The sequence below is a fragment of the Aptenodytes patagonicus genome, chromosome 2 (assembly GCF_965638725.1).
Source record: "Aptenodytes patagonicus chromosome 2, bAptPat1.pri.cur, whole genome shotgun sequence".
In the NCBI taxonomy this organism is placed as follows: Eukaryota; Metazoa; Chordata; class Aves; order Sphenisciformes; family Spheniscidae; genus Aptenodytes; species Aptenodytes patagonicus.
The window spans coordinates 122,835,032-122,858,689 of NC_134950.1; the positions used below are offsets into that span (position 1 = coordinate 122,835,032).

Consider the following 23,658-nt stretch of genomic DNA (forward strand, 5'->3'; position numbering starts at 1 on the left):
AAGCTAGGGAAACAATCATGACAAAGGGAAATTTCTGTGCTCCAAGGGACAACATGCAAAATCTTTTGAGATTTTTTTAGTAATGAGATATGGAAGAGGTTTGGCAAAGGCAAAATGAAGACAGCTTTCAGTCGTCAGTCAAATGCTGCATTTGCAAGAGGTTCAGATACCAGGTTTCAAAATAAGCAATTTGGGATTAGCAGGGTGTTTTCAAGTCCCCTCCCCAGCAGGAGGCAGCAAATAGATGACTATCGGAATCAACACAAGAAATACTGGCAAGCTGCGGCCCCAAAGATCCTAAATACTGCACAGTCTGTAGGTCACCAAGGTTACAGCCAGCTCTATGGGTAACCCTACCTTTTTTCAGTTGTGAGGTATTTGCTCCCAAAAACGAGCTGTTTTTTTCTTAGATACCTTTGAATTTTCTCTTTGCACAGTTCTTTAGAGGCTATTACAGGGAGGCTGAGGCAGAATTATAGGAGAGGTATAGCAGAAGCAGTTTCTAGCTTGGGTTTACGGCACTGTCCACCAGGAGCCCCAGGCCCTTTCAGCAGAGCTGCTGCCCAGCCCTCAGCCCCCAGCCTGTACCTCTGCAGAGGCTGCTCCATCCCAGAGCCTGCAGGTTCCCTGCAGCCAGTGAGGTTTCTGCACACAGGAGGCTTCACAACTATACAATTAAATGTTCTTCAGACTGACCCATCCAGGAATAACAGCTAGTCTCTCAGCCCTCTCCCTGAGATAAACTCACACAGCCCACCTGTATTTTTACCATAATTCCTAGGTTACAGTGATAATTCAGTCATGCTACAGCATGTCTCCTGCAGGCAAACCGAGGAAGGCCATCCAGTCTTACAGAGCTACATGTATGCAGATACACACAGCAGCAGCCCGCACTATTCCTATGCCGGAGAAGGCTTCTTGGAGCAGGCCATCAAAAAATATTTTATGGAAACACAGTTTATGAAACAAAGGAGGAAACAGGTCAAATTACAGTTAGGCTAGCAAGCTGAAATGAAGTATCTCTGAGTTTCTTTTGATCCTGACTGCATGATAAAGGGTTGAATACTTCTGATACTGCAGTCTTCTTTGGTAAAGAGTTTATTAGAAGTGACACAGAAGTGACCCCAGGGTTCCTCATGTATGGATAAGGGCAAATGGATGTCGGGAGGGTACTGGTCTCCATGGGAAGGCCATCCCTGCCCATACAGTCCAAGAAAGGAGCATCTCTGGTGACTGAGGAAGCAGCAGCTGTAATGAGGTCATTGTGAACTAGGCTGACAGTAGCTCAGATGAGCTCTCCATAAATGCACAATTAAGACATTTCAAAAGTGACTCTGTACACTTTCTGGTTTTAAGGAATTTAAATGGGCCTCACTGGCAGACAGGGCCGATTGCTGGCCCTCTGCAACACGATAGGAACTTTATCTTTTCTCAAGGCAGACGTTCACACCAGTTTAGTGTACATATGCTACCACATAGCTTAGCCACCGCTTTATCATCCTCATACCCTATTCTGCATCTGAAAATAACTGCTAAAAGCAGGTGGCTGTTGCAACCTATTGTTCCCCTGTTTGACAGGAACAGTTTGTGAACATTTAGTACCTTGCTGCAGGTTTGTTTCTCAGAGACAGAGGAATTGCTACCACATGCAATGAAGCACAAGGGAGAACTTTAAAGAGCACTACAGGGCCTTGCATTTCTTGTGCAAGTAGTCATCTTTCAGTAAATGATGCTATAGGGTTAAGTCAAATTTGGTGTTGCTTTTTTTTTTATACACACTTGCAGGTACCAAATTCAAGTACTCAGAAGTACAAGCATGCTCAAGACAGAGTCCCAGAAGCACTCCAGCTACTGCACCACAGGCTGCTGCAAAGATCTAACTGCATGGGCTTGTTTCTCTGAATACTGCCTTCCTCTCTTGCAGAATCCGTCCATGAGTAAGGCTACTACTTTTCCACACTAATCACCACTCCTGAAGATGAGTCTCCAAAGGCTATCAAGAGCAGCGAGGGTCACTAGGGAAGTGAGCACAGCTGATAAACACAGCTAGGAAACCACCTGAAATGTTATGTACACTGCATGCAGTACATTGCTTTATGGGACGTGCAGGTACTGGGATCCTCCTATGAAGAAATACCACAGGAAAGGTTAAGTAAAAGCTGCAGCTCAAGCTGAGTTGTGGTGATGGCCAGGCATGTCGTTTAGTTACAAGGAGTGCACAAAAGATGTCCCTAATTACAGTAAGAACAACCAACAGCAGAGTATCACTTCATCGAGCTGCGTTGCCCAGGCACCTCCACTTCCCTGCACCCTCTCAAGAGCCTCCTCACAACTATTTCTCTCCTAGATCTTGTACCCATAGGCTGTGAGTCAATTCCCACCCCGCCTTTGCTGCAAGTGAAAACAGTCACCCCTGCATAGGGTAGGCCCCCTCCGGCTCCCTTGTGAATGTATGGAGGCCCTCCCAGCTTCTTTCATTGACTCTGAAAGAAAATTTAGCACACGCACCAACTTTAACTAGGGCTGAGATTGCCTTAAAGGTAAAAAACTCACCTGGGGATGGCCACCATCACAATATCTTTCTAGCCATCTCTAGCTCATCTCAGATGGGCAAAAAATCTGAGAGAAAATTGTCACTAGAATATTTTTGCCCTAGAAAAAATAGAAAAACTAGAAGGAATTGGAAAATCCAATATTGTCAAAAAATATGCATGAGTGGTTAAAAAAGGTAAGTGGTAAATACAGACTAAGTTTTAATTCTGCAAATAATTTTTGACAAATCAATTTCATTCTGGACATTTCAGATGAATGGCCACATGTAAGTGAATTTGAACTGGATCTTCAGAGCACAGCTTGTTCATACTATCGTATCTGTAGTAGTATCACTCAAGAATCAAAACAAAGGAGTAACTTCACATCATGTTGCTTTGATCAACAACTACGAAAGCTGTGAGGAAGTGGCACAGGCTTCAGCACTGATAAATAAAGCAAACTGCTGCTTTCACATTTCCTTTGAAAGATAAGACGACTGCGTTCCCCCAAGATGTGACATCGTCTAGTAAGTGACTATTTTCTTGACTTCAGGCGAATAGGTAGACAGTTTAAAACCAAAAAAAAACCCCTTTAACATTTAGAAATATTCAAACTTGAAAGATTTTGTTAGTATCATACATATCCTCCATCCTGATATGCAAAATCAAAGAGAAAGAGCGGGGTTTTTTTCAGACTGTTGAAGATACTGATTTTGCATTCTCGTTTTGTTATTAAATCTTTTCTGATGCCTTGTTATTGCAGTAGCTCTTTGGTTTACACTTGCTAGTTTTTGAAAAAGGTCTTTAGACAAATTTTTTTGATATCTGGAACTCAGAGGGTGTATGTTAATTCTCTCCTTTCCATTTATGCTCTAGAATCTGTTTTTCCAACTGGTATGTGCTTGAAAACCTCTCATCTCTTCCGACAAATATATATATGAGATAATTTCACTTTTTCTGATCACAATCTCAAAACCTTTTGTAATGAAATTGGCTCATTTCTAAGCAAAGCACATCACATGATGCTGACGAGCATTATTTACCTTTTTCTGTTTAAAGTCTGCATTTACTGTCATGGCAAATTATGCTGTTTATTATTATGTGCTAAAATTACTTTTTATTTAAATTTATTTAAAAACAAGAGTGATCTATATTGGATTTTCTGTCTGGAACCCTGAGACAACAGAAATGGAACAACTGGCAAGATCATTAATACTGCTTTTTACACCCTGCTTTTCAGGTGCAGCTACTAAAGCAGGATAGCTGATCAGTACAACAGAAATTAGACCATGGGAGACCAAATGGGGAAAAACCCCTGTAATACTGAGACTACCAGCTCCTGTGATACCCAGTTCCCAGAGCGGTGGAAATGATAAGCAGCCTTTTTCTGGTGACAGGAAGAGAACTATCTATGCTGGGGCAAACGAGAATAGCTTGTTCTGACTCTCCATTACTTGCTTGCATTTCCATTTCATTAATTCGAGAGTTATTTTTAACAGAACCAGACCTCAAAGCAAATCGTGTATTAACACACTGGACACCGCATAGCTCTCTTTAGCTCACTTTTCTACCCGTGATGTTGTTCCTATCCAACTTAAGCTTCTATTAAACTTCTAAATCTTTTCAGAACCTAGACTCAGTCCATACAGACTGTAACAACATTTCCCTGCAAATAAACTCATCCTGCTTGCTATTCTGACCAGGGAATTTTCTTCCTCCTCCCTCCCTCCCTACCTAACACAATGCTTTCCCACTATCTCACTTCAGGTAGAAAGATTACTACTGTTCTTTCCTTTGAGGAAAGCTGGAATAACTCCATAAACAACTAGTCTGACAAGGCATAACAACTCTGAAGTTTGAGACAGCATACAATGTGGATTCTAACTTAGGTCTGTGAGTAACAAGCAGGATGCTTTAAGAGCTTCTGGCTAGAAAAGTATCAGGTAATATAATAATTATGCATCATGAATAATTGAAAACCTTTTTAAAGGAAATTGCTGAACTTTCTCTCTCTTAAAAGTTACCATCCACTGAGGCGGGGGGGGGGGGGCGTGCAGTGAGAGAAAAGCTTACTGGTCTGTGTGTTAGTGGAGAGGCTGGTCTGCAGAAGGTAAGGATCTCCCCCTATGTTTTTAACTTCCATACCACTTTATACACACTTGCAGCACATTTTCAGTAGCAAAGATTGAAAATATTTGGCAGAGGTGGTCAGCTGATCCAGAAACCATTCAGCCTCATAATACAGGATCAGCCTTTAAGAGAGTCTTCTTGAACAACTCTGAGCTGTAACTTCAGCTTGTCTGTAACACAACAGCTGAGATAAAAAAGTTTTCAGCTTTAGTATCTTATCTTTAGCTCCTTATTGCTCTCCAGCATAAAAAAAAAAAGAAATAAAAGAAGAAAAAGAAAAAGATTTGGGCTAGAAATTTCCACACCTGACTTTGCGTCAAAAATGAGTGTACAGTTCTGCAAGGTTAATCTATTTTTATGCATGCAGGACTTTTTTCTTTTTTTTTTTTTTCCCCAGAGGGGTTGGTAATCAGTCAGGCATTTGAGACTCATTTCTCCTGCTGTCAAACCAAGAAGGAACTTAAATGGCTATATTCAGACAGGAGAAAGAAGGAAAAGAAAGAAAACTTAAGGCGTTTAAGATCACAAGAACATAACATGAAAATAAATTTCTAGAGCATCAGTTGAAAGGTCACATTCAAGGACTCCCATTAATCCTTTGCTATCTGTTTGATGGTGTCAGTCACCCCACCTCTTTCCTAAAACATGATCCATAAATTCTGAGTTTTAGGAGCCCAGCTAACTGAGAAATGTAAAGCGCGTGACATGTTAAAAAACATTTTTAATTTAGAAAGATCTCTTCTGCAGCATTCTGTTCTCCATCGATATGTAGATCTGCTCATGTCAGCATGTGGGGGAGACAAGAATATCGGAAGCCAGTGCCTGCTATTTGTATATAAGAAAATTCTTCACGGAATTATCCTAGCCTGGCTTCCATATGAAATCCATAGTAAAACTCCCATCTGCTTTCACCAAAAACAAATTAGGGTATTACTGCCTGAATTTGAAAATTCCTGTGAAGAACATTCATGTATAGGAAAAAAGTCAGTTAAAATTTTAAATATTTTGGTCTGTCCAGAGAGCGAATGCTGTATCTTACTATAGAAAAAAAACTATTATGGATTAAAAGCCAGTATTAAAAATTCTTCTTTCAAAAGAGTCAATAAGACTCTCCTAAAGGCTAATTTCCAGTAAGCTTGGACACCAGAAAGATCTGTACTACTTTAGTAAGGCTACTAACGGAATGTTACATTTTCAAACTACAAAACTGAGTGCCTGGTAATTACTTTGTTTCAGCTTAGAGGAAAACACCTTTCCTTTACAAGAAAGAGGCAAGAAACACCAGCTGACTGCTGTTGCAAAGAGTACGTAAAATAAAACACAGTGCTTCCATTTGTTTCAGTATACATTGCCTTGATGTTGTTGAGCCTAACTTACTTTTGCAGGTGATCTTCATCCCCTGCTTGGCCTCCATCTGAATTGAAAAGTAAAGTATTTTCTAAAGAGCCAGTAACTTTTCAAAAGGGCACACAGTTTTATAGTACTTCTCTGGTGACTAACAAACTGCACGGGCTCTGCTTCTTGGCCCCACAGAAACTACTTTTTCAGGTAATGTTTAATCTGCTGCATGTTATAACTCACACAGGCGAGGCCTTTCTGCCAATCTAAATGATTCAGAGGCAAATTCTGCTAATCTTACGCTGAGTAATATCTTGCAGTAGGATTAGTCCCATAGAAACATGCTCTTTGCAGCTCAAGAGAGAGGACATTTAACCTTAAGCTAAATCTTTGAAAACCCCATTAACCTGTCTCACAAAAGACTTTATTTACAAGGTAAACAGCTTGCAAACCTGGTTGCTGCTGTTACTCTTATGTGCTGCCTCTTGCCTTGGAGAGCTGGCACTGTGATACTGCACCAGCTCTGGGGAGGGGGTGTGATGGGGGGGGCCACTCCTCTGACAGTAATACAAATGTTTGAAACAGATCAACTAAAATCAAGCGGGAAAGAGACATTAATGAAAACCCTCCATGTTTCCAGTAAGTCACTTGAGAAGGGGAAAGGAAGAAGTGCCGCCATCTGATGATGTAACTAACATCTAAACAATGAGCTAAGGCTGAACCACAAGCTCTAAAGCACTCACTCACTGAGACTCAAACCCTACTTTTCGAGACAGGTCCAACCCAAGCCAAATGACTCTGACGCTTAGAGCCTGCAACCTGAACCTACAGGCTGAATTTGGCAAAACAAACTCTGTTTCTCTCATGGGTTACTCCAGAATCCCTTGATCCAAACACTAAACCACTGATGTATTTGAAAGCTTAATCCACATTCTGTTTTCAGAAGCCTCTGTAATTGTTTTGTTTATCTTTTGAGTCACCATCAGTATAAATCTGGTAACAGATGATGTGTTTAAATCCACCAGCTGTTGTGTTTGGGTCTTGACGGTCAAGACAACGCTCTTCAGCAAATAAATGTATTTGCTTTTGTCTGTCATGGATGTTTTACTACAGCTCTTAGCTGTTAGCACTTAGGATTTTGTCTGTCTCCTGGATGTATTAGGATTTAATTATTTGCTGAGTAAAAACATCTCAATGTGTCTCCTTACAGGCTGCCTTTAAAAAGAAGGCAACATGGCAACTACAGATACTAACTTTTATTATAACTTCTCCATCACTGATCCCAACGAAAACGAAAGTGAGAATTTTCACACATTTACAAGAGTCTTCCTGCCCTGTACGTACTTGGTTGTTTTCATCCTTGGGCTAGCAGGAAACGTGCTGGTCTTTGTCATATTAGTTTTCTATGAGAAACTGAAGACACTGACAGATATATTTTTGCTGAACTTGGCTATAGCTGACTGGGTCTTCCTTTGGACGCTGCCGTTCTGGGCATATTCTGCTGCTCAAGAGTGGACTTTTGGCACCGTGGCGTGTCGTATTATACGGGGCTTGTATACTCTGAACTTGTACACCTCAATGTTAACTCTAACGTCTATCACCTTTGACCGGCTTATTGCTATTACTTTTGCCACCAAAGCACGTATGTGTCAAACCAAACGAATGACATGGGGCAAATTAATCTGTGTCTTGATCTGGGTGGTCTCACTAGCATTTGCCATGCCACAGTTTATTTTTAGTGAGGTGTTTAGTATTGATAAGGCAATATGTCAGGAAGAACACCCAAACCATCACACAGAACTGGTTCTTGAAGTGATCCGAGTGACCCTTGGCTATTTTATTCCCATGCTAGCCATGATCATCTGCTACTCACTAATTATTAGAACCTTACTGCACGCCAAGAGTTTTCAAAAGAACAAATCTCTAAAAAAAATATTTTCTGTAGTTGCTATATTTATTCTTACTCAGTCACCCTATACTTTCTTGAGACTGATAAAGATCATAGACTGGAGCTTTAACTTGAACAGCAGCTTTGAATATGCAATCATCGTAACAGAAGCTCTTGCTTATTTCCATGGCTGTATTAACCCTGTTCTGTATTTCTTCATGGGGGTGAAATTCAGGAGGAACTTACAGAAAATTATTAAAAACTCAAGATCCGTCAAATGGCAAGTTACAGCTAAACAGTGGCAAACCACTGAAGAGGAAGGCTCTAAAACTTTTACTGCCTCAAATAATGCAGATGCAACAAGTATGTACCCGCTATAAAACTGCCTAGAAAATCTGGCAACCATTTACAGCTGCCTTTTTTTTTTTTTGGGTAAATACTGAGATAGATAGCCTGCATGAAAGAAGAAATACAATCCCATTAGTAAAGACATTGTGATCGACTTTAGGCCAACCTATCTTAATCATCATATTTCAGCATTTCCTGCTTTTCCTGGTCAGAGCTGATCCTAAGACAAAGCTGGTGACTGAGTTAACTGTGCAGAAGATCTTCAAAAGGTATAAGAAACAATGAGATAAAACTCCATTCTTCATGACATAAAGCTAACTTGGACTTCATGTCTCCAGAGGGGCTGGAGACATTCACCAAACCTCTGGCCTGCTGGTTTTTTATGAAAGGTGTTTGTTATCAAAAGCATTTATGAGTTTTGTTTCAAAGATATTACAGATTTTAGTTCAGCTTATTCATTTCATGAGAATTCCTGCATTAAAAACATATATATTTCAATCTTAATGCTGGGTTTCATGAGTGTTGCTTGAGGTTTTTTTGTGGGTTTTTTGTATTTTTCCATTTGGGAGAAGGCCTCCACACACACTCCTTCAGTGGTCATCTAAAATTTCTGTAATAAAGCAGCATTTTCATCTGCCTTCCATCTAATATCAGGTTCATGGTCTGAATCTCCCATACACATCTTTGTATTTTACTTCTGATAACAGAGCTCATGTTGCCAGATGACTAGACCCCCTGTCAACACAAGGGATATCATACCGCACATAGGCTCTAACACTGAGCAGTGTTTCCTTAGACACAAACTCTCACACCCTAATTCCCACACATTCTTTGCAGCATGACATCTTTCCAGTCTGTTTTTCCTGGCATGCCCTTGGCATCCGGGTTCCCTAGCCATGAAACTGTGGAGTCCTTAGTTGTTCTCCTTCCTTGTTCCTACAGTCCCTCCTTTCCACCTCTGGCGTGGGAGGCAAAAAGGTACACAGGGGGCAGTGCAGACTGAGGCAGAAAGTATGCAAAAGCTCTTGCAGGGAGTAGCAGAACAGGGGTGGAGACTGGAATAGGGAAAAGAAAGAAGGGGTGTTGGAGAGGAGCAGAGGGAGGGCTTTATGCAGCTGTGGGCTGCCTATGATGAAGGCAGGGTTGGGTCTGGCCCAAAGGGTGAAAGTTCTTTGCATTACAGCTTTGAAATACCAGTTTTAACCTGTTTCAAACCATTCTTGCAATAGCCACGCTCACTCAGGATGTTCCTTTTCTTCCCATTAACCAGATCACTGCAGCTGATAAGTGGTACCTGACCCTTATCAGCACTATTGTGTCCATGTCACCTTTTTCCCCTTGGAAAACAGCTGCTTAGTCAATCCTTGCCTTACTACACAATCTCTCTTGTTTCTCCCATAGTGAAATGGTGCAATATCCTTAAAATAGGAAGGAACGTGCTGTGCTTTCACGTCTGCGTGGCAAGTAAAGCTGCTATCCCAACACACAGCTGCAAGGCAGGCTTTGCCAGCAGAGGGTGGCGAGAGGTGCTCCTGTCCCCACTCCTCCCCCCGGCTGCTTCTGCGCAGGGCAGCGAATGCTTCAGACCACATGCAGTTCCCCCTTTTGGCTACACTGGCACCCTGCCTGGCCATGTGAGTTGTAATTAGGTCAGAAAAGAGTGTTACGAGTCATTAAGAAAAAAAGAATCCAAACCAAAGCAACCACAGTGCAGACAGGCTGAGATGTCCTTTCTACCAAAAGCAGTACTGAGGTGTGAATAAACTCTTTGTTTCCGTACCAGGGTAGAGGCAATTTATTTTTTTTTTTTCACACTTCTGCCATCTATGATCTTGATTCTGCTGCTGCAACATTTATTGCAGGCATGTAATTTCTACAATATGTTAAAATGGAAACACAATGCACTGGTTTACTCTGGGGACTTTGACCCGGTGCTAGACAATATCCTGACCTTTGTTTTAGAACACAATCTGCAAATGTGAATGCTTTAGAAATAAAAGAGTTTAAAAATACAACACTTCAAAAGAGAACCCATGAGCCTTTAAGTAGCAGGATGTACCGCAATTGCACAACTCATCTCAGCTTCTCACATTAAGATTTCAATCGGGTTGCTCTAAACTTACCTAACAGACCTGAAAGCATGAAGTGACTACTGCTTAATCTTAACCTTTAGGAAAGAGCTGCTTCAAGGTCAGCCAGAGTTATGCTGGTGCAGCATCTATCTTACCTTGCCACACACCTGTGCAGCTCATGACCAAGATGAGTTTTATTGGGTTCTCAACTGACCTGTACCAATAAAGGCAGTCTCTCAAAATTTGCTGTTATGAAGTAATGCCATTGTAATAATTTCATGTCACTTCAAGGAAAGAACTACAGGGGCAGGGTTAAGTGAACAAGTGAAAAATAGACTAACAGTACAGTAGACACTAAAGGGGGACAAATAGAAAAGAAAACGTCCTTAAGATAATTCACTGCTTTGAGCACAAACTCGCATTTCTAGTCCAGCAAGGACTCACACCCAGAATAAGGTAAGGTCAGTGTGAAAATCTCAGCCAGACACTCAGCCAGAGTAAGGCTGTAAGAAACTATGTCAACAGAGCATACCTATCACAGATCTTCTCTCTGTCTATTTAGACCACCCAGCCTCCCTTCTCTTCCCTCTCTTGGCTGCTCGTCTCCCTCCCTTTTAGAGCTGCACCAATTAGTTCAAATCTCTGGCAAAAAACAAATAGCTTGGACTATTTTCAGCAGAATCCCAATAAAGAAGTCTGGCCTGAGAACTTACTTATTTGTATGCATTCCTCAGACATACATCTAGCAAGCACAATCTTGGATCCTTTGTGTCTTCCCTAGGCACAATATCAAAGCAAATTCTACCCCATATATTCAATTTCATGCAAAGAGAACATTATTGGGATGCCAGTGGATTGTTATTTGTACTTCAAGGCTACCTGAAGTCTCCACATAGAAATCAGGCCACATTTAGCTGGACGCTTTCAAAAAAAAAGATCAAAGGTCTATATGAAGTCAAGGTGGTCCACCAGTCCAGTATGGCCAAGAAATCTGCAGCAGTGAAACCAGTAGCTCAGAAAGTCCCTGAACTGCAGATCCCTGGAAGGTGGGAGAAAACACACCGGGAAATTATCAGTACATCTGCTATGGGCTGCTGTCAAAGACAGGACAGAGAGTTAGCGGAACCTTTGCTCATATTCATATAGGGAATATATATATATAGTGGTTCTGGCATGTTTACCCTCAAACACCCATGGTATCAAATGCTGCATTATCTGCTCGTCTGCTAAGCTACACTCAGGTTTTGGGTAAACATATACTCCTCACCACAGAAACAAGTGAGAAAACTTCTGTGCTGTCATAATCAACACTGTGCTCTGCTTTTTTTCTTCAACACATACCACAGGTGCCACACCATCGTCTGACTCATGTATCAGCTTCTGCATCTCTCCCATAACACAAACCACACAATCAACACAAGATGTTCAAGTCATCCACAGTGTAAGAAGGCCATTCTCCCGCATTCTCCTCCAGTGTTCAGGCTAGTGAGACCTTTCAAACATTTTGTCATGGAGAAGGGCAGGTGTGGTCTGTGTTCTCTGCAAAGTATGTCTCAAGCTCCCAGTATGACCACAGTAGGACTCTCCCCCAGCTTGTAACACTAATGAACCAAGAGCAAGAGAGGATAAAACTATTTCCTGGCTTTCCTGCCTATTATCTACGAACAAGGGGAGATGGACAGATAAAAGTTTACATGGTGCAAGTAGTATGTTGCATGGGCGCCCTTCAAGAATTGTATTCCAGCGTTAGTGGCAATCCTTCCTTCCAGTCTGAATACTTTGTGGGACAAGAGGAATCTAGCCCAATCCCAAACTGAAAAAAAAGGTGACACACACTTATTTCTTTTCTCCTGGTTGGATTCTCCAGAGCTAACTCACCTGTAATATCTCTTCTGCAGCAGACAGCATGAATTCAAAGTAGTAGTACATTACACTTTTTTCCTTCTTAAAAGAAACAAACAAACAAACAAACAAAAATCCCCCACTGCAAATTGTCCCTTTGCAAAACAAAGGCAGTACTAACTTCACAAGAGCATTGTGAAGCTCAGTTCGTTCATGTCTGCCCAACGCATGATAAACATGAATATACTGTCAGTGTCAACAGTATACAAAATAGGCAGAATACATAGAACTTATTTACCAAGAAACAAAAATGTAGAATTTTGAAAAGTTTTTTTTCCAAATAAACAAGTCTGTACAGTCTACCTTCTACCCAAATTGCAAATCATTGCGGTTTATGCCGGAAACAGATCTGCTGAGGACAAAAGAGCCTAGGTCTGCTTTCTCAGCAGCAGGCTGGTTACTCTGTGGCTATTTTAAGTTTAGCATTTAGATTTATCATGCTGATTTTTCTGCTCAGAAGCAAAACAAGTACAGAATTTAGGTGAAATTGCTTTTTTTTTCCTTCTCAAATATATAAAAGTTTTTGAGAGATAATATATTTCACAGAACAGAATTTTTGGCAAATATTTGAAAATATTTGAATGACAGTAAAATAATATTTTGTATAAACATGGATATACATTAAACTATAATACTACAACATAATTTGCAAACCAAGTACTCGGATATTAAGATGGCCTTAGATCCTCTTCATTGCTAATTTATGTAGAAATAGATGTAAAAAAATGACTGAAACCTGCATTCACTCTCATTTTCTTAAGAAAAAAAGAACAAACTTGTGCCAGATTTAGCTACACAACTCCTTTTTCTTTTCTGTAAGCTATTATCTTTAAAGTAGTAAGGAATTCTACAGACACAGACCAGTTAATTCACATTCAGAAGCCTGTTGTAAAAAGAACAAATCTTTCCTTGTCTTTTCCCCACCCCCTTGTTCTTTTGATATTAAGTAATGGTGAGTATGACAGAGAGTATCGCTTAGCTCCTACTATAAGTTAAGTATGAATGACCAGTGATCCAGTGTGGCCTGCAAGCTGATTTTAATGGTGACAGCTGGCCTGGTGACAGCACAGAACTGGGAATACTCCTCTGTGCTGTGGCGCAGCGGGTGGAGGGAGAGGATGAAGCTGTTTGGATTTACTAGATTTGATGCTGACTGTGCAAATAGGCCAAAATTATTTTGTGTTGGTCTGCTGAACATGTGCCTGGGAACAGAAGTGTCTTCTCTTTATGCAGAGGTTAGCTATCCCCACTGAACAGAAAAAAAAAAAAAAAAACAACACACCAAACAAAACCCAAAAGAGTCCCCTCTCCATGAAGCAGTGTTTACTCACAGATCTGTCACGCTTTGATCCAGACACTCTCCCTCCATCTGACTTTCATTGTGGAGAGAGTCTGATTCCTGTACTTGGCACAGCTCCTCATCAGTGATTATATCAAATGCTCCATCATCTGGTGGTTTAGAGGCTTCGCTTGCAACTGTGCCATAAAAGGACATGAAAAGAAACATTAACAATATTAGCTGGTTGTTTCGAAAACAAACAAGCAAAACCCTTAAGGGCTTCAGACTGGGCCATTCCTCTACCTTTACAGAAGCATTAGGTAACTACTAGAACCAACTGAAAATCTCAGGCTGACTGACACTCATTTAATGTACATGCAAATTTTTGTCAATACCAATCAAATTCAAAGATGGGACCAATCCCACCCTGAAAACACTCCATGAACATGCAGGTCCTTGGAGCAGGAGGTGACCATGTGGTTTCTTGGAGAATGTCCAAGAACCCTACTTATTTCTCTGCAGCATGCAAACAAAACACTAACCAAAAGCCCTCTCAGATGGTGACACAGGTGATTCCAATGACGCTGGTGATCCTTCCTGGTTGGCACTGGATCCAGAGTCATCTGTACTGTCCACAACGACTCTAGGCTTATTAAAGCAAGCTCTGCAGCAACGCTCCTTTTTTCCACCAGGCTTTGTCACCATGTAGTTGTTGCAGCAGTAGTAGCAGAAAATGCGACCGCACATTCTAGAAATGATTCAAAACCGAAGGTGTTAGAATAGTACCACATACAGGTGGAACATATCTACATGACAGAGTCTGGGGCTTTGTCATAATGGTCTTGTTCTCTGCAAAAGCCCGAATGCTACATCCATGGCAGCACTCATAATACAGACTGCGCTGCTTTCTGAGATGAAGCAAGTAGTTTTCTTGACAAACAGGATGCAGAAATGCACATTCATACTTTGCTGCCTTAATAAATAGGGAAAACAGAAAAAACATAAAAATACTAAAAAAATGTAAACATACATTTAAACATAAATACATAAAAACAATGAAATGCCCACAAATATGCAATACAAATAAATAATACATATATTAAGTACACATGAAGCAAATGTACTTAATAATATTACACAGGCCAAATCTCATACTCAGAGCAAAACTCTATTTGATTGTAAGGAGTGTAAGAACACGTCTGTATGTCTCTACTTAGTAATCACCCCTCTCCCCTTCGGACAGGGAAGAAGAAACAATACTGGACACACACATGTACATTCATCCCTCCTGTCCCCACCGCTCTGCAGTCTCTCAGTATTAAACCTGTCAACTACTTTTTAATGAACATGTTAAGATTTTCATGAAGAAAAGCACCCAGCCAGGATGACTGTTATTCGTGAAGTCTTAGTGGTTTTGTTTTTCCATAATCATTTAAATCATTAGTAGGTACTGGTGAAAACACGAGCAGGTTTCACAGATTTTAGTAGAAATGAGTAATTTGAAAGTTGTTACTGGAAATGACTTCACTATTCATTAATCCCCATCGAATGTTCCCTACATTAATATGCAATTGAAAGTCCCAGTACTACATAGCTTACATGATGAATCAGGTCATGAGGATAAACAACAGTAAAGAGCCAAAACAAAATATCACTAAGACCCTGAAACGTATCCACTTAAATATATTTGAGTAAATCTAGATCAGGTAACTGATAACTCCAAGCAGGCTAACTGTATAGGAAATAATTTAATATTAACTTTTTTTTAAAAGATTACTTTGCAATTGGTAATTATCTCTGAACATATCTAGTGTAAGTAACCAAATTTATAATTGCACAGCATGTTGGATTTGTTCTGGAATACTTCTATCACAATAGCAAAAACATCTTAGTGAATATTATTTACAGCATGCACGCAGCAGTGCATATGAATATATTAAAAACACAGTCCTTCAAAGAAACACACTATGTAGGGTGTGATTATCTTTGTTTCCAGAAATGAGAAACTGACAGACTCCCCACGACAGAGTTGCATCCAGATCTTTGCCTTAATACATGTCAAGGGACCTTTCCATTAATGTCTCTTATCCCCTTGTGAGCTCATGTGTTCTTTCAGCCTCTACAATGTCCTGTATCAATGATTTTGACCAATTGTGCTGGTTTTGGCTGGGATAGAGTTAATTTTCTTCATAGTAGCTTGTATGGGGCTAGGTTTTGGATTTGTGCTGGAAACAGTGTTGATAACACAGGGATGTTTTCGTTATTGCTGAGCAGTGCTTACACAGAGCCAAGGCCTTTTCTGCTTCTCACCCCACCCCACCAGCAAGTAGGCTGCGGGTGCACAAGAAGTTGGGAGGGGACACGGCTGGGACAGCTGACCCCAACTGACCAAAGGGATATCCCATACCATATGACGTCATGCTCAGCGTATAAAGCTGGGGGAAGAAGAAGGAAGGGGGAGACGTTTGGAGTGATGGTGTTTTGTCTTCCCAAGTCACCGTTACGTGTGATGGAGGCCTGCTTTCCTGGAGATGGCTGAACAACTGCCTGCCGATGGGAAGTAGTGAATGAATTCCCTGTTTTGCTTTGCTTGTGTGGGCAGCTCTTGCTTTACCTGTTAAACTGTCTTTATCTCAACGCATGAGTTTTCTCACTTTTACCTTTCTGATTCTCTCCCCCATCCCACCGGGGGGGAGTGAGTGAGCGGCTGTGTGGTGCTTAGCTGCAGCTGGGGTTAAACCATGACACCAATGAATTGTGAACATTAAGAAGTATTTCATCCATGTAAACAATCATACTCAATTTTGCTTTTGAACAGCGTAATAGAGTTCAACAAACTGACCTGCAGTGGTGTCGGCGCACCATCCATGAGAACTCTCTCTGGCAGTCCAGACAATGATTAACCTCTGTGTCCCCCTGCCACCTTTGCTCTGCACTAAGCTTCTGCTGGAACTCCAGAGCATCTGATTTTTGCCACAAAGCATCCTTATCTCTGCAGGGACACAGTTAAAAGAAAGAAAAACACATAGAAATTATCAGTTGGTTTACTGTTAACCAACCTCAATCTGAATGCTGGTGAAAGCTTCACAGCAAAAATTGCTCCGCTGTAACTTCTGAGGAGCTTTCAGGAATAAAGATAGATCAAGAAACCTACCAAAGCTCTTGGGAAGGGGGGGAGAAAAATACATGCCATGCAGAGAACTACGTATTTTTGCAAAACAGACAGCAAATTAAGGAGGAGATAATATTGGGTGTTATATTTTTGACTGCATTACGGAAATCTAAAATTTCAACTGCTGATGAACTTGGCCATTACATGTATCTTCAATTCAGGAATACAAGACTGAACCACCTAGGCAGTACCTTTTAATATCCTAAGCTAGGATTTTAATTTCTGCTTGCTGTTTATTTTGATGCCAACCTGATAAGTTCTATCAAACGTTCTTCAAGGAACTGTTTTGTTCTCGTCAGGTCATCCAGCTCAGCAAATAACTTCTGGTCGCTGCTATCTTTGTCAGCTGCCACCTTGCTGAGCTTCTCACTGTAATCCAGGACCTTCTCTTTTGCTTCATCAGCTTCTTTTTGGATCCTGTTCAAGTAGAAAGGCAATTAAGAATCATTTTTAGCTCACGTGCATTCAAGTCTTCCCCATGGAAGAAAGGGGTCCTCCACCCTGATAAACAGATAGTTTCAGTGAAATTGTTCTCAGCGTGCATATTTTTTATAGCTAGCCAAAATCCCTCCAGTGTTCTGCATCACTGAAAGTGCACACAAATCTGTTATCTGGTGAATACTGTCAGCAATCAGCAATTTCTTGGATGCCCTGCTTATAGCAAAGCTTATGGCTACCACAATGGGAATAAAATTAGTGTCCTTGGAAGCTAAGATCAGCAGCAGCTGCAAACTGAGCTAAGTGGGGAAAGTCCTGTAGCCGCAGGTTACCCAGCATTTGCAGGTTGCCCACAAAAGTGCCATTTAACACATACTCCTCCATAGCCTTCATGTTCACAAAAGGGAAGCAAACCAGTTTCTCACTATATTCTTCTAACACAGATGCAATTAAAAAACTAAAGGTTCATAGAATCACAAAATCATAGAATGGTTTGGGTTGGAAGGGACCTTAAAGATCATCTAGTTCCAACCCCCCTGTCATGGGCAGGGACACCTTCCAATGGATCAGGTTGCTCAAAGCCCTGTCCAGCCTGGCCTTGAACTTCCAGGGAGGGACACCTCCCTGAAAGTGTTAAGACACTTCCAGGTTAAGCCACCTCAGTTCACTGCACAGTCAGTGGAAAGAAGTGTCCCCAGGAAGCTTCCAAGAATGTAAGTCTTGGCTTGACGATATAGTAATTTCAGTACTGTGAGTCCTAGCAATGGATCAAAAATGCTACAGCAACACAACACGAAGAGCTGATCTGATCTGAACTCACTCAGCCCATTCAGCTAAATTCAAATATTTTGATGAGTTAGATTTTGTGCTGACAACCTTCAGCATAGATCAAGAATCATCAGTCTTCCCACAAAGACAGATAATACCAGCACAAAAATGTAAAAACAAATAGGCTTTGGTTAACCCATTAGACTCTGTGTGAGCCCATGCCTCATGAAGATCTATTTCGGACTGCCAGATAATCTGCACCACACAGGCCACATTACAGACCTTAGAAACATAGCCTGTGTTAGATATTTAAAACCGATAAGAAACCTGACAAAGACATGCAGGATGTGGTCCCATTCAAATAATTCTTACTGATTCCCTGAAAATTCATGGACAGGAAAGAAAAAACAAACTGTCAAAAAGCAGAAATTTTCCATTCCTTATGGAAAAAAAAAAGAGCCAATATTGGTGTTTTAATTTTGTGACTAACCTATAAGGTAAAAGGAGGTTATAAAATGTCTTGCAGTTTCATAAAGGAAGACATACAATGAATTTATGTCATCAGCTAAATTAACAATACAATAAAACCTAAACCTTGCTTTCATGTGTGCTGTGTAGTTTACATGTTTCTCATCTGAAGTGTCAATCTGATACTCCCCATCAGCGCCCATGCACTATTTGCCCTATATAAACCCCATGGCATATGCTACTTCATAAACCACAGCAATTTTCAATATGCTTTGGTTATTGGCCCCTTGCTTGGCTTACAATTAATGGCTTGCGTAAAGAACCCAAACTCCCACCTTTCCAAGAGTTCTCTCAGAGACGTCACCTCCTCTTCCTTCTGCAGCCGAACAGATTCTGATTCAGACAGCTGCTCTCTTGCTTCATCCAGCTTTCTAGACAAACTCGTGTTTGCAGCCTAGTGAAATAAATTACTGTATTTCCTTACATATAAAAACAACACTTTACCAAGCATTGGACAATTACCAAGACACCTAAACAATGCTTTAAAAGAATCAGTTAAAGCCAAAACACCAATTAAGATATTATTGTATACGGAGACACTAATTAGTTGTGTACTAGTGATTGATTACTTCTGTCACACTGAATAAGGGATAGACTCTAAAGTAAGACAGTATTAAGCCTGTAATTCTTACTAGTCCAGATCAGTTGAGCTTTTGCCTCCTTATCAAGGAAAATCTCTCAAAGATAATGGCAAAAGAATACGCCCTAAAAGTTTTTTCACCACCTAAAAGTTTCAAAAGAAAAAAATAAAAATGAGGAAAATGTTGTTTATTAAAGCTATATGGAACATGAAGGACAATGGAAACAAAAACTTCTTTCACCGCTAGCCTCTCCAGAGAAGTTTGCCAAACTCAGAGTCCTCAGGGAACATACCTAACTGCATCTAAAGGTGTACGTATTTCTGCTAGCAGGCAGGGCCAGGTTAAATAACCTTAACTTTCTTCTTTCTGGATTCCTTACACCTCAGTACGACCCTCCTAACTCAACTGTTTGATAAATGCATTGCAAAAATCCTATTTTTTTCAAGCTGGGTTATTTCTCAGCCAGATTTATTCTCTGATTTAGTGCCCCTTGCAGCTTGCAAACAGTTGGATCCACACTTGTGGCTGTGTGCAGTGGGCATGCAGGGCCTAAGACAGACACCTTTTAAACCTGCACCCCCATTTAAGAAGTGTACACATAACCAGGTCTTAGATAAAACCTGACTAGCTTTCAAAGCAGGACAAATCCTAAGTGCTGTTGTGCTTTTCATAATCTGTTTCAGTCACTAACTTTCGGCTGCCAAGTATTTTGTCTGCAGCACCTGTATTTATTCAAGGGCATTCTCAGACTCACAGCCAGTCATCAGAAATGCTGCCTGCCTTCTCAGTTATAACACTAATGCCTGCTGACACACATACCTCTGTCTTTTAATCAGACTGAGCACCTACTTGTAACTCTGCAATCTCTTCCTCTGCAGCATGCTGTTGTCGCTTCTGCTCCTCAAGTTGCTCTCTTACTTTCCCACACTCTTCACTGACAGCCTAGCAGAGAGATTGAGCCAGGAGTTAGCATTCCTCTAGCGGCCACCCCTTCATCTACAAAATTCCCAATTGTGAATCACATCACGAGTGCTCTTACTGCCATGTATGGGATAAATGCAGCACCACTGTCAGGCTCGTGAAAGACAGCTAGAGACACCCAGCTCATGGATTCAAGGGAACTCCCCTCTGTGGTGGTAGACAAGCTGTGTTTTACTGTTACTTGCTATGGGCTATTACAGTTCTCAACAGAAAGAAGGCCCAGCTTGTGAATTGCTTTGGCTCAAAAGAGTGAGATAGCCCAAATCATACTGAGGTTTAAGAAGCATTTATGAAAAAAAAACATGAATGAATGTATACTATTTTCTCAAACTCATGGGATTTCTGGATACCACCAGTGGCATAAGCCTCTGATCAACTGCCAGTCTTAGACATTATCTCAGAATGGCAGAACAATCACAACAAAATCTTCAGCCTTTAGGTGTGCTGTTTCACATTTACAGGGCTGACTCACATTTTTCTGGAAGCAAAACTTTGATCTTCTCAGCTGCTACCTTGAGCAGTTGAAAGCAAAAATACACGAGGGAATTAACTGCAAAAATATCTGGTCTCAGTCTAAGTTTGCTTTCATCAAAATCAGTTTTAAGGAGAAGTAGTGTTATGGGTATAGGGAACAGGTCTTGCAATGTTCCTACCAAAAAAGAAAAAAATCACAGCTGTGACCAGAGGAAATAGTTACAGAAGACACCACCTTCAGTGCCAACATAAGAAATCACCACCCGTGACCAGCTGGCTTTTCCATATCACGTGGCCTCTCCACTGTGCTCGGATGGCCACACTATATATCTCCAAAAAACTCTAAAGAGTTATTTTATCTCAAATAGGCCTAGGCCATGAGTGTAGAGACATTTTCAGATTCCCAGGCTAAGGCTAGATGCATGCTAGTCTCAGAGTCTGACCAACACAAACCTTAGGATTTCACACAGTAATTGCTGCAGCAGATGGTAAAGCAGGGGAAATCCTGCACAGCTCCCTCAGCTATAATAATCACATTAATTTACCTTGAATTTTGTCTGATAATTTAGAATCTCTGTGCTCATTTGAAATTTTGTTGCAGACAGCTCTTCTTGGCTGGTCTCTTGGAAACTCTGTGCCTGTTTCTTTACTGTCTCCAGCTGCAATTGCAGACTTGGGACAGCTGCGGCACATATTTGAGCCTCCTCTAATTTCTCTTGCAGGCTCTTGTTCTCCTGTCTGAGATTAGAGATGTCAAGCTTCAACCTCTCCTGTTGCTCTGCTGCCTGTTCTTCCAGTTCTTTGAGCCTTTCTGTGGCCTGGGCTAACTGCTTTTCTGCATCCACCTTTTCAGAGGTCAAGGCACAAATCTGAATACCAAGTTCAGCCATATCCGTGTTGGTCCTGTGGAGGAGATCTTTGTTTTCTTCGTTTTCCATTCTAGCAACTTCCAAGTACCGCTTAACTTTGGATAGCTCTTCCTTCAGGTTCAGCAAATTATTTTCCAGCTCAGCTTTTTGATGGGCTGCTGTCTCCTGCTCTTTTTTCAGCACTTCTTCTCTTTCTTTACATTGCACCAGTTCTTGCACATGGTTTCTGTTGAGTGACTCACTTTGCTCTTTCAGCTGCTGGACAAGCGCCTTCTGCTCACCCAAGACAGTCTCTGTGATTGCCAGCTCACCTCTCATCTGCTCTCTCTCATCTGTGGTCTGCTGAAGCTTGACTCGCAGGTCGAGGACTTCTGCTTGCAGCCTAGACACTTCACCTCGGTTGACTTCCAACTGCTCTTCACTCACGGTCAGTCTGGAGGCCAGCTCTTTTGCCTCCTTCTCCAGAGAAGCCACCTGTTGTAGTTGGTGTTTTTCCACTGATTCCTTTTCTGATGTGAGGGATTCGATAAGCTTTGTCTGATGAAGGCATGTCTTCTCAACACTGAGCTTTTCTACCTCAAGAGTCTCTGCTTTCTTCCTATGTCTTTCAGCTTCTGCTCTTAGCTGCTCACACTGGCTCTCCATGCCTTGCAGTTCTACTTCCTTCTCTGTGAGCTGTGACTGGAGACACTCTTTGCTTTCCTTCAAGGTGCCTAAGCTTTTTTCCATTTGTAAACTATGCTGTTTGGCACTCTTAAGCTGTCCTTCAAGTGAGGCATAAGACTCCTCGGTGGTCTCTTCTCTTTGCTTTAGTTCTTCATAGTCTGAGTGCAGAGCCTCTAATCTCTCCTCCAGAATTTGGCTTTGCATCCTGGCATTCTGCAAGTCTTCATCCAGCTGTTTGTTCTCGCCCCGGAGCTTCTTTTCTTTTTCATCAACTGACACCAGGGCATCATCTATCTCACTCTGAAGCTGTTTCTCAGAGGCTCTCAGCCTGGCTACCTCAGCTTCCAGGGAAGCTTTAGAAGCTTCCAAATTTTTCAGCTTCCCTTCCATCTTCTTCTTGGACTGCTGCAAATTCGCATTCTCTGCTTTCAGCTTCCTGCTCTCCTCACCCATTTCACTCACTGCAGAGTTTTGCTGCTCCATCTGCTCCTCCAGCTCCTTGACTTTCTGGCTGAGATGCTCCTTCTCAGACAAGAGTTTCCGGTTTTGCTTCTCAAGGCTACGCACAGTCTGACTCACCTTTGTTAAGCGACCCTCCTGTAGTTCAAGTTGCTCGGCTTGCAACTGGGCTTCCTGTTTTAGTGCTCCTTCCCTCCTACCATACTCCTCCTCAAGTTTCTCTTTTTCTTTCCTTGCTTCCTCAAGAATTTTTTCCAGTGACCCCACCTGAGCCAGCGACCCCATTACCTGGGTCTGGAGCTCAGCCATCTCCTTTCCTTTCAGGGTCAGGGCCTTCTGAAGTGCATCCATTTCCTTTGCCATGGTTTCCAGGCTCCCAAGCAGCTTTTCACTCTCTTCTTTGGAGTCAGCAGTGAGGCGACTGTATCTGGATTCCAGTTCCTTCTGTGCCTCTTCTTTCAGCTGCAGCTCTTCCCTTGCTGCTTTCAGCTGAGACGCATGTTCATCACTGAGTCTTTGCATATCTGCCTTTTCCTTTTCTGTGTCCTGAAGCTTCTCTAACAGTGCTTGTATCTGTAGGGCAGAGTCACAGTGGGCTGTGGCTTGCTGTCCCTTTTCCTCCAAGGCAGCATCAACTTTTGAAAGGAGGTTGATGTTCTTGTGTTCTGTGGAACTCAGCTTGGCTTTGAGCTCATCGATGCAAAGATCCTTCATAGCAACCAAAGCCCTAGAGGCCTCCAGCTCCTGATTCAGCATCTGCAGTTTTGAGGTGCAGTCCTCCTTGCTGGTCACCAGCTGCTCCAGCTTTGTTGAATACTCCTTCTGCTGCTCCACTGCATTCAGTTCCAGTGACTGCAGGCACTTCTGCAGGTCATGAACGGTGCTCTGAGTGGAGTGTGAGACCTCACACTGCTTCTGTAACTCTGTGATCATCTTTGTCAGCCGGGAGTTCTCCTCACCATAGTTATTGCTCTTCTCCTTTTCTACCTGTACTTGTTCTTTCTGAAGGCTGACAGCTGCCTGGAGCTCCTGGTTTTCCATTTCTAGCTGGTGAATACGATCTTGAAGTTCCCTCTGCCTCAGCTCAGCCTGGTCAAGTTCTACACGCATCTCTTCAAAGCCCTCAAGGTGTTCAACATTTAGTGAGCTATTTGCATCTGGGCTGGAGGGAAACTCTTGGGCCTAAATGAACAGAAGGGGAAAAACAGAAAGTTTAAGAAGTATTAAACTTGCA

At 41.7% G+C, this 23,658-nt stretch overlaps 2 protein-coding genes across 5 annotated transcripts in view; one reads left to right on the forward strand and one right to left on the reverse strand.

Annotated features, from left to right (window-relative positions):
• Window positions 1-23,658, reverse strand: part of FYCO1 (FYVE and coiled-coil domain autophagy adaptor 1) — a 53,340-nt gene that overhangs the window by 11,636 nt on the left and 18,046 nt on the right. For all 4 annotated transcript variants that reach the window (XM_076331043.1, XM_076331040.1, XM_076331039.1 and 1 more), the window contains exons 8-14: window positions 20,976-23,606; window positions 19,825-19,917; window positions 18,670-18,788; window positions 16,910-17,077; window positions 16,331-16,480; window positions 14,031-14,236; window positions 13,541-13,685 (exon numbers count right to left, since the gene is read on the reverse strand). In XM_076331043.1, coding sequence (XP_076187158.1) covers window positions 13,541-13,685; window positions 14,031-14,236; window positions 16,331-16,480; window positions 16,910-17,077; window positions 18,670-18,788; window positions 19,825-19,917; window positions 20,976-23,606 — 3,512 coding nt within the window. The remainder of the gene's footprint in view (window positions 1-13,540; window positions 13,686-14,030; window positions 14,237-16,330; window positions 16,481-16,909; window positions 17,078-18,669; window positions 18,789-19,824; window positions 19,918-20,975; window positions 23,607-23,658) is intronic.
• CXCR6 (C-X-C motif chemokine receptor 6) lies at window positions 5,480-8,895 on the forward strand. The gene is made up of 2 exons (XM_076332303.1): window positions 5,480-5,965; window positions 7,210-8,895. The coding sequence occupies exon 2, from the start codon at window positions 7,233-7,235 to the stop codon at window positions 8,265-8,267; it is 1,035 nt and encodes a 344-aa protein (XP_076188418.1). The 5' UTR covers window positions 5,480-5,965; window positions 7,210-7,232; the 3' UTR covers window positions 8,268-8,895.

Excerpts from the sequence above, each read along its gene's own strand:
- CXCR6 (XM_076332303.1), top strand. The coding sequence starts at position 7,233 with ATGGCAACTACAGATACTAACTTTTATTATAACTTCTCCATCACTGAT.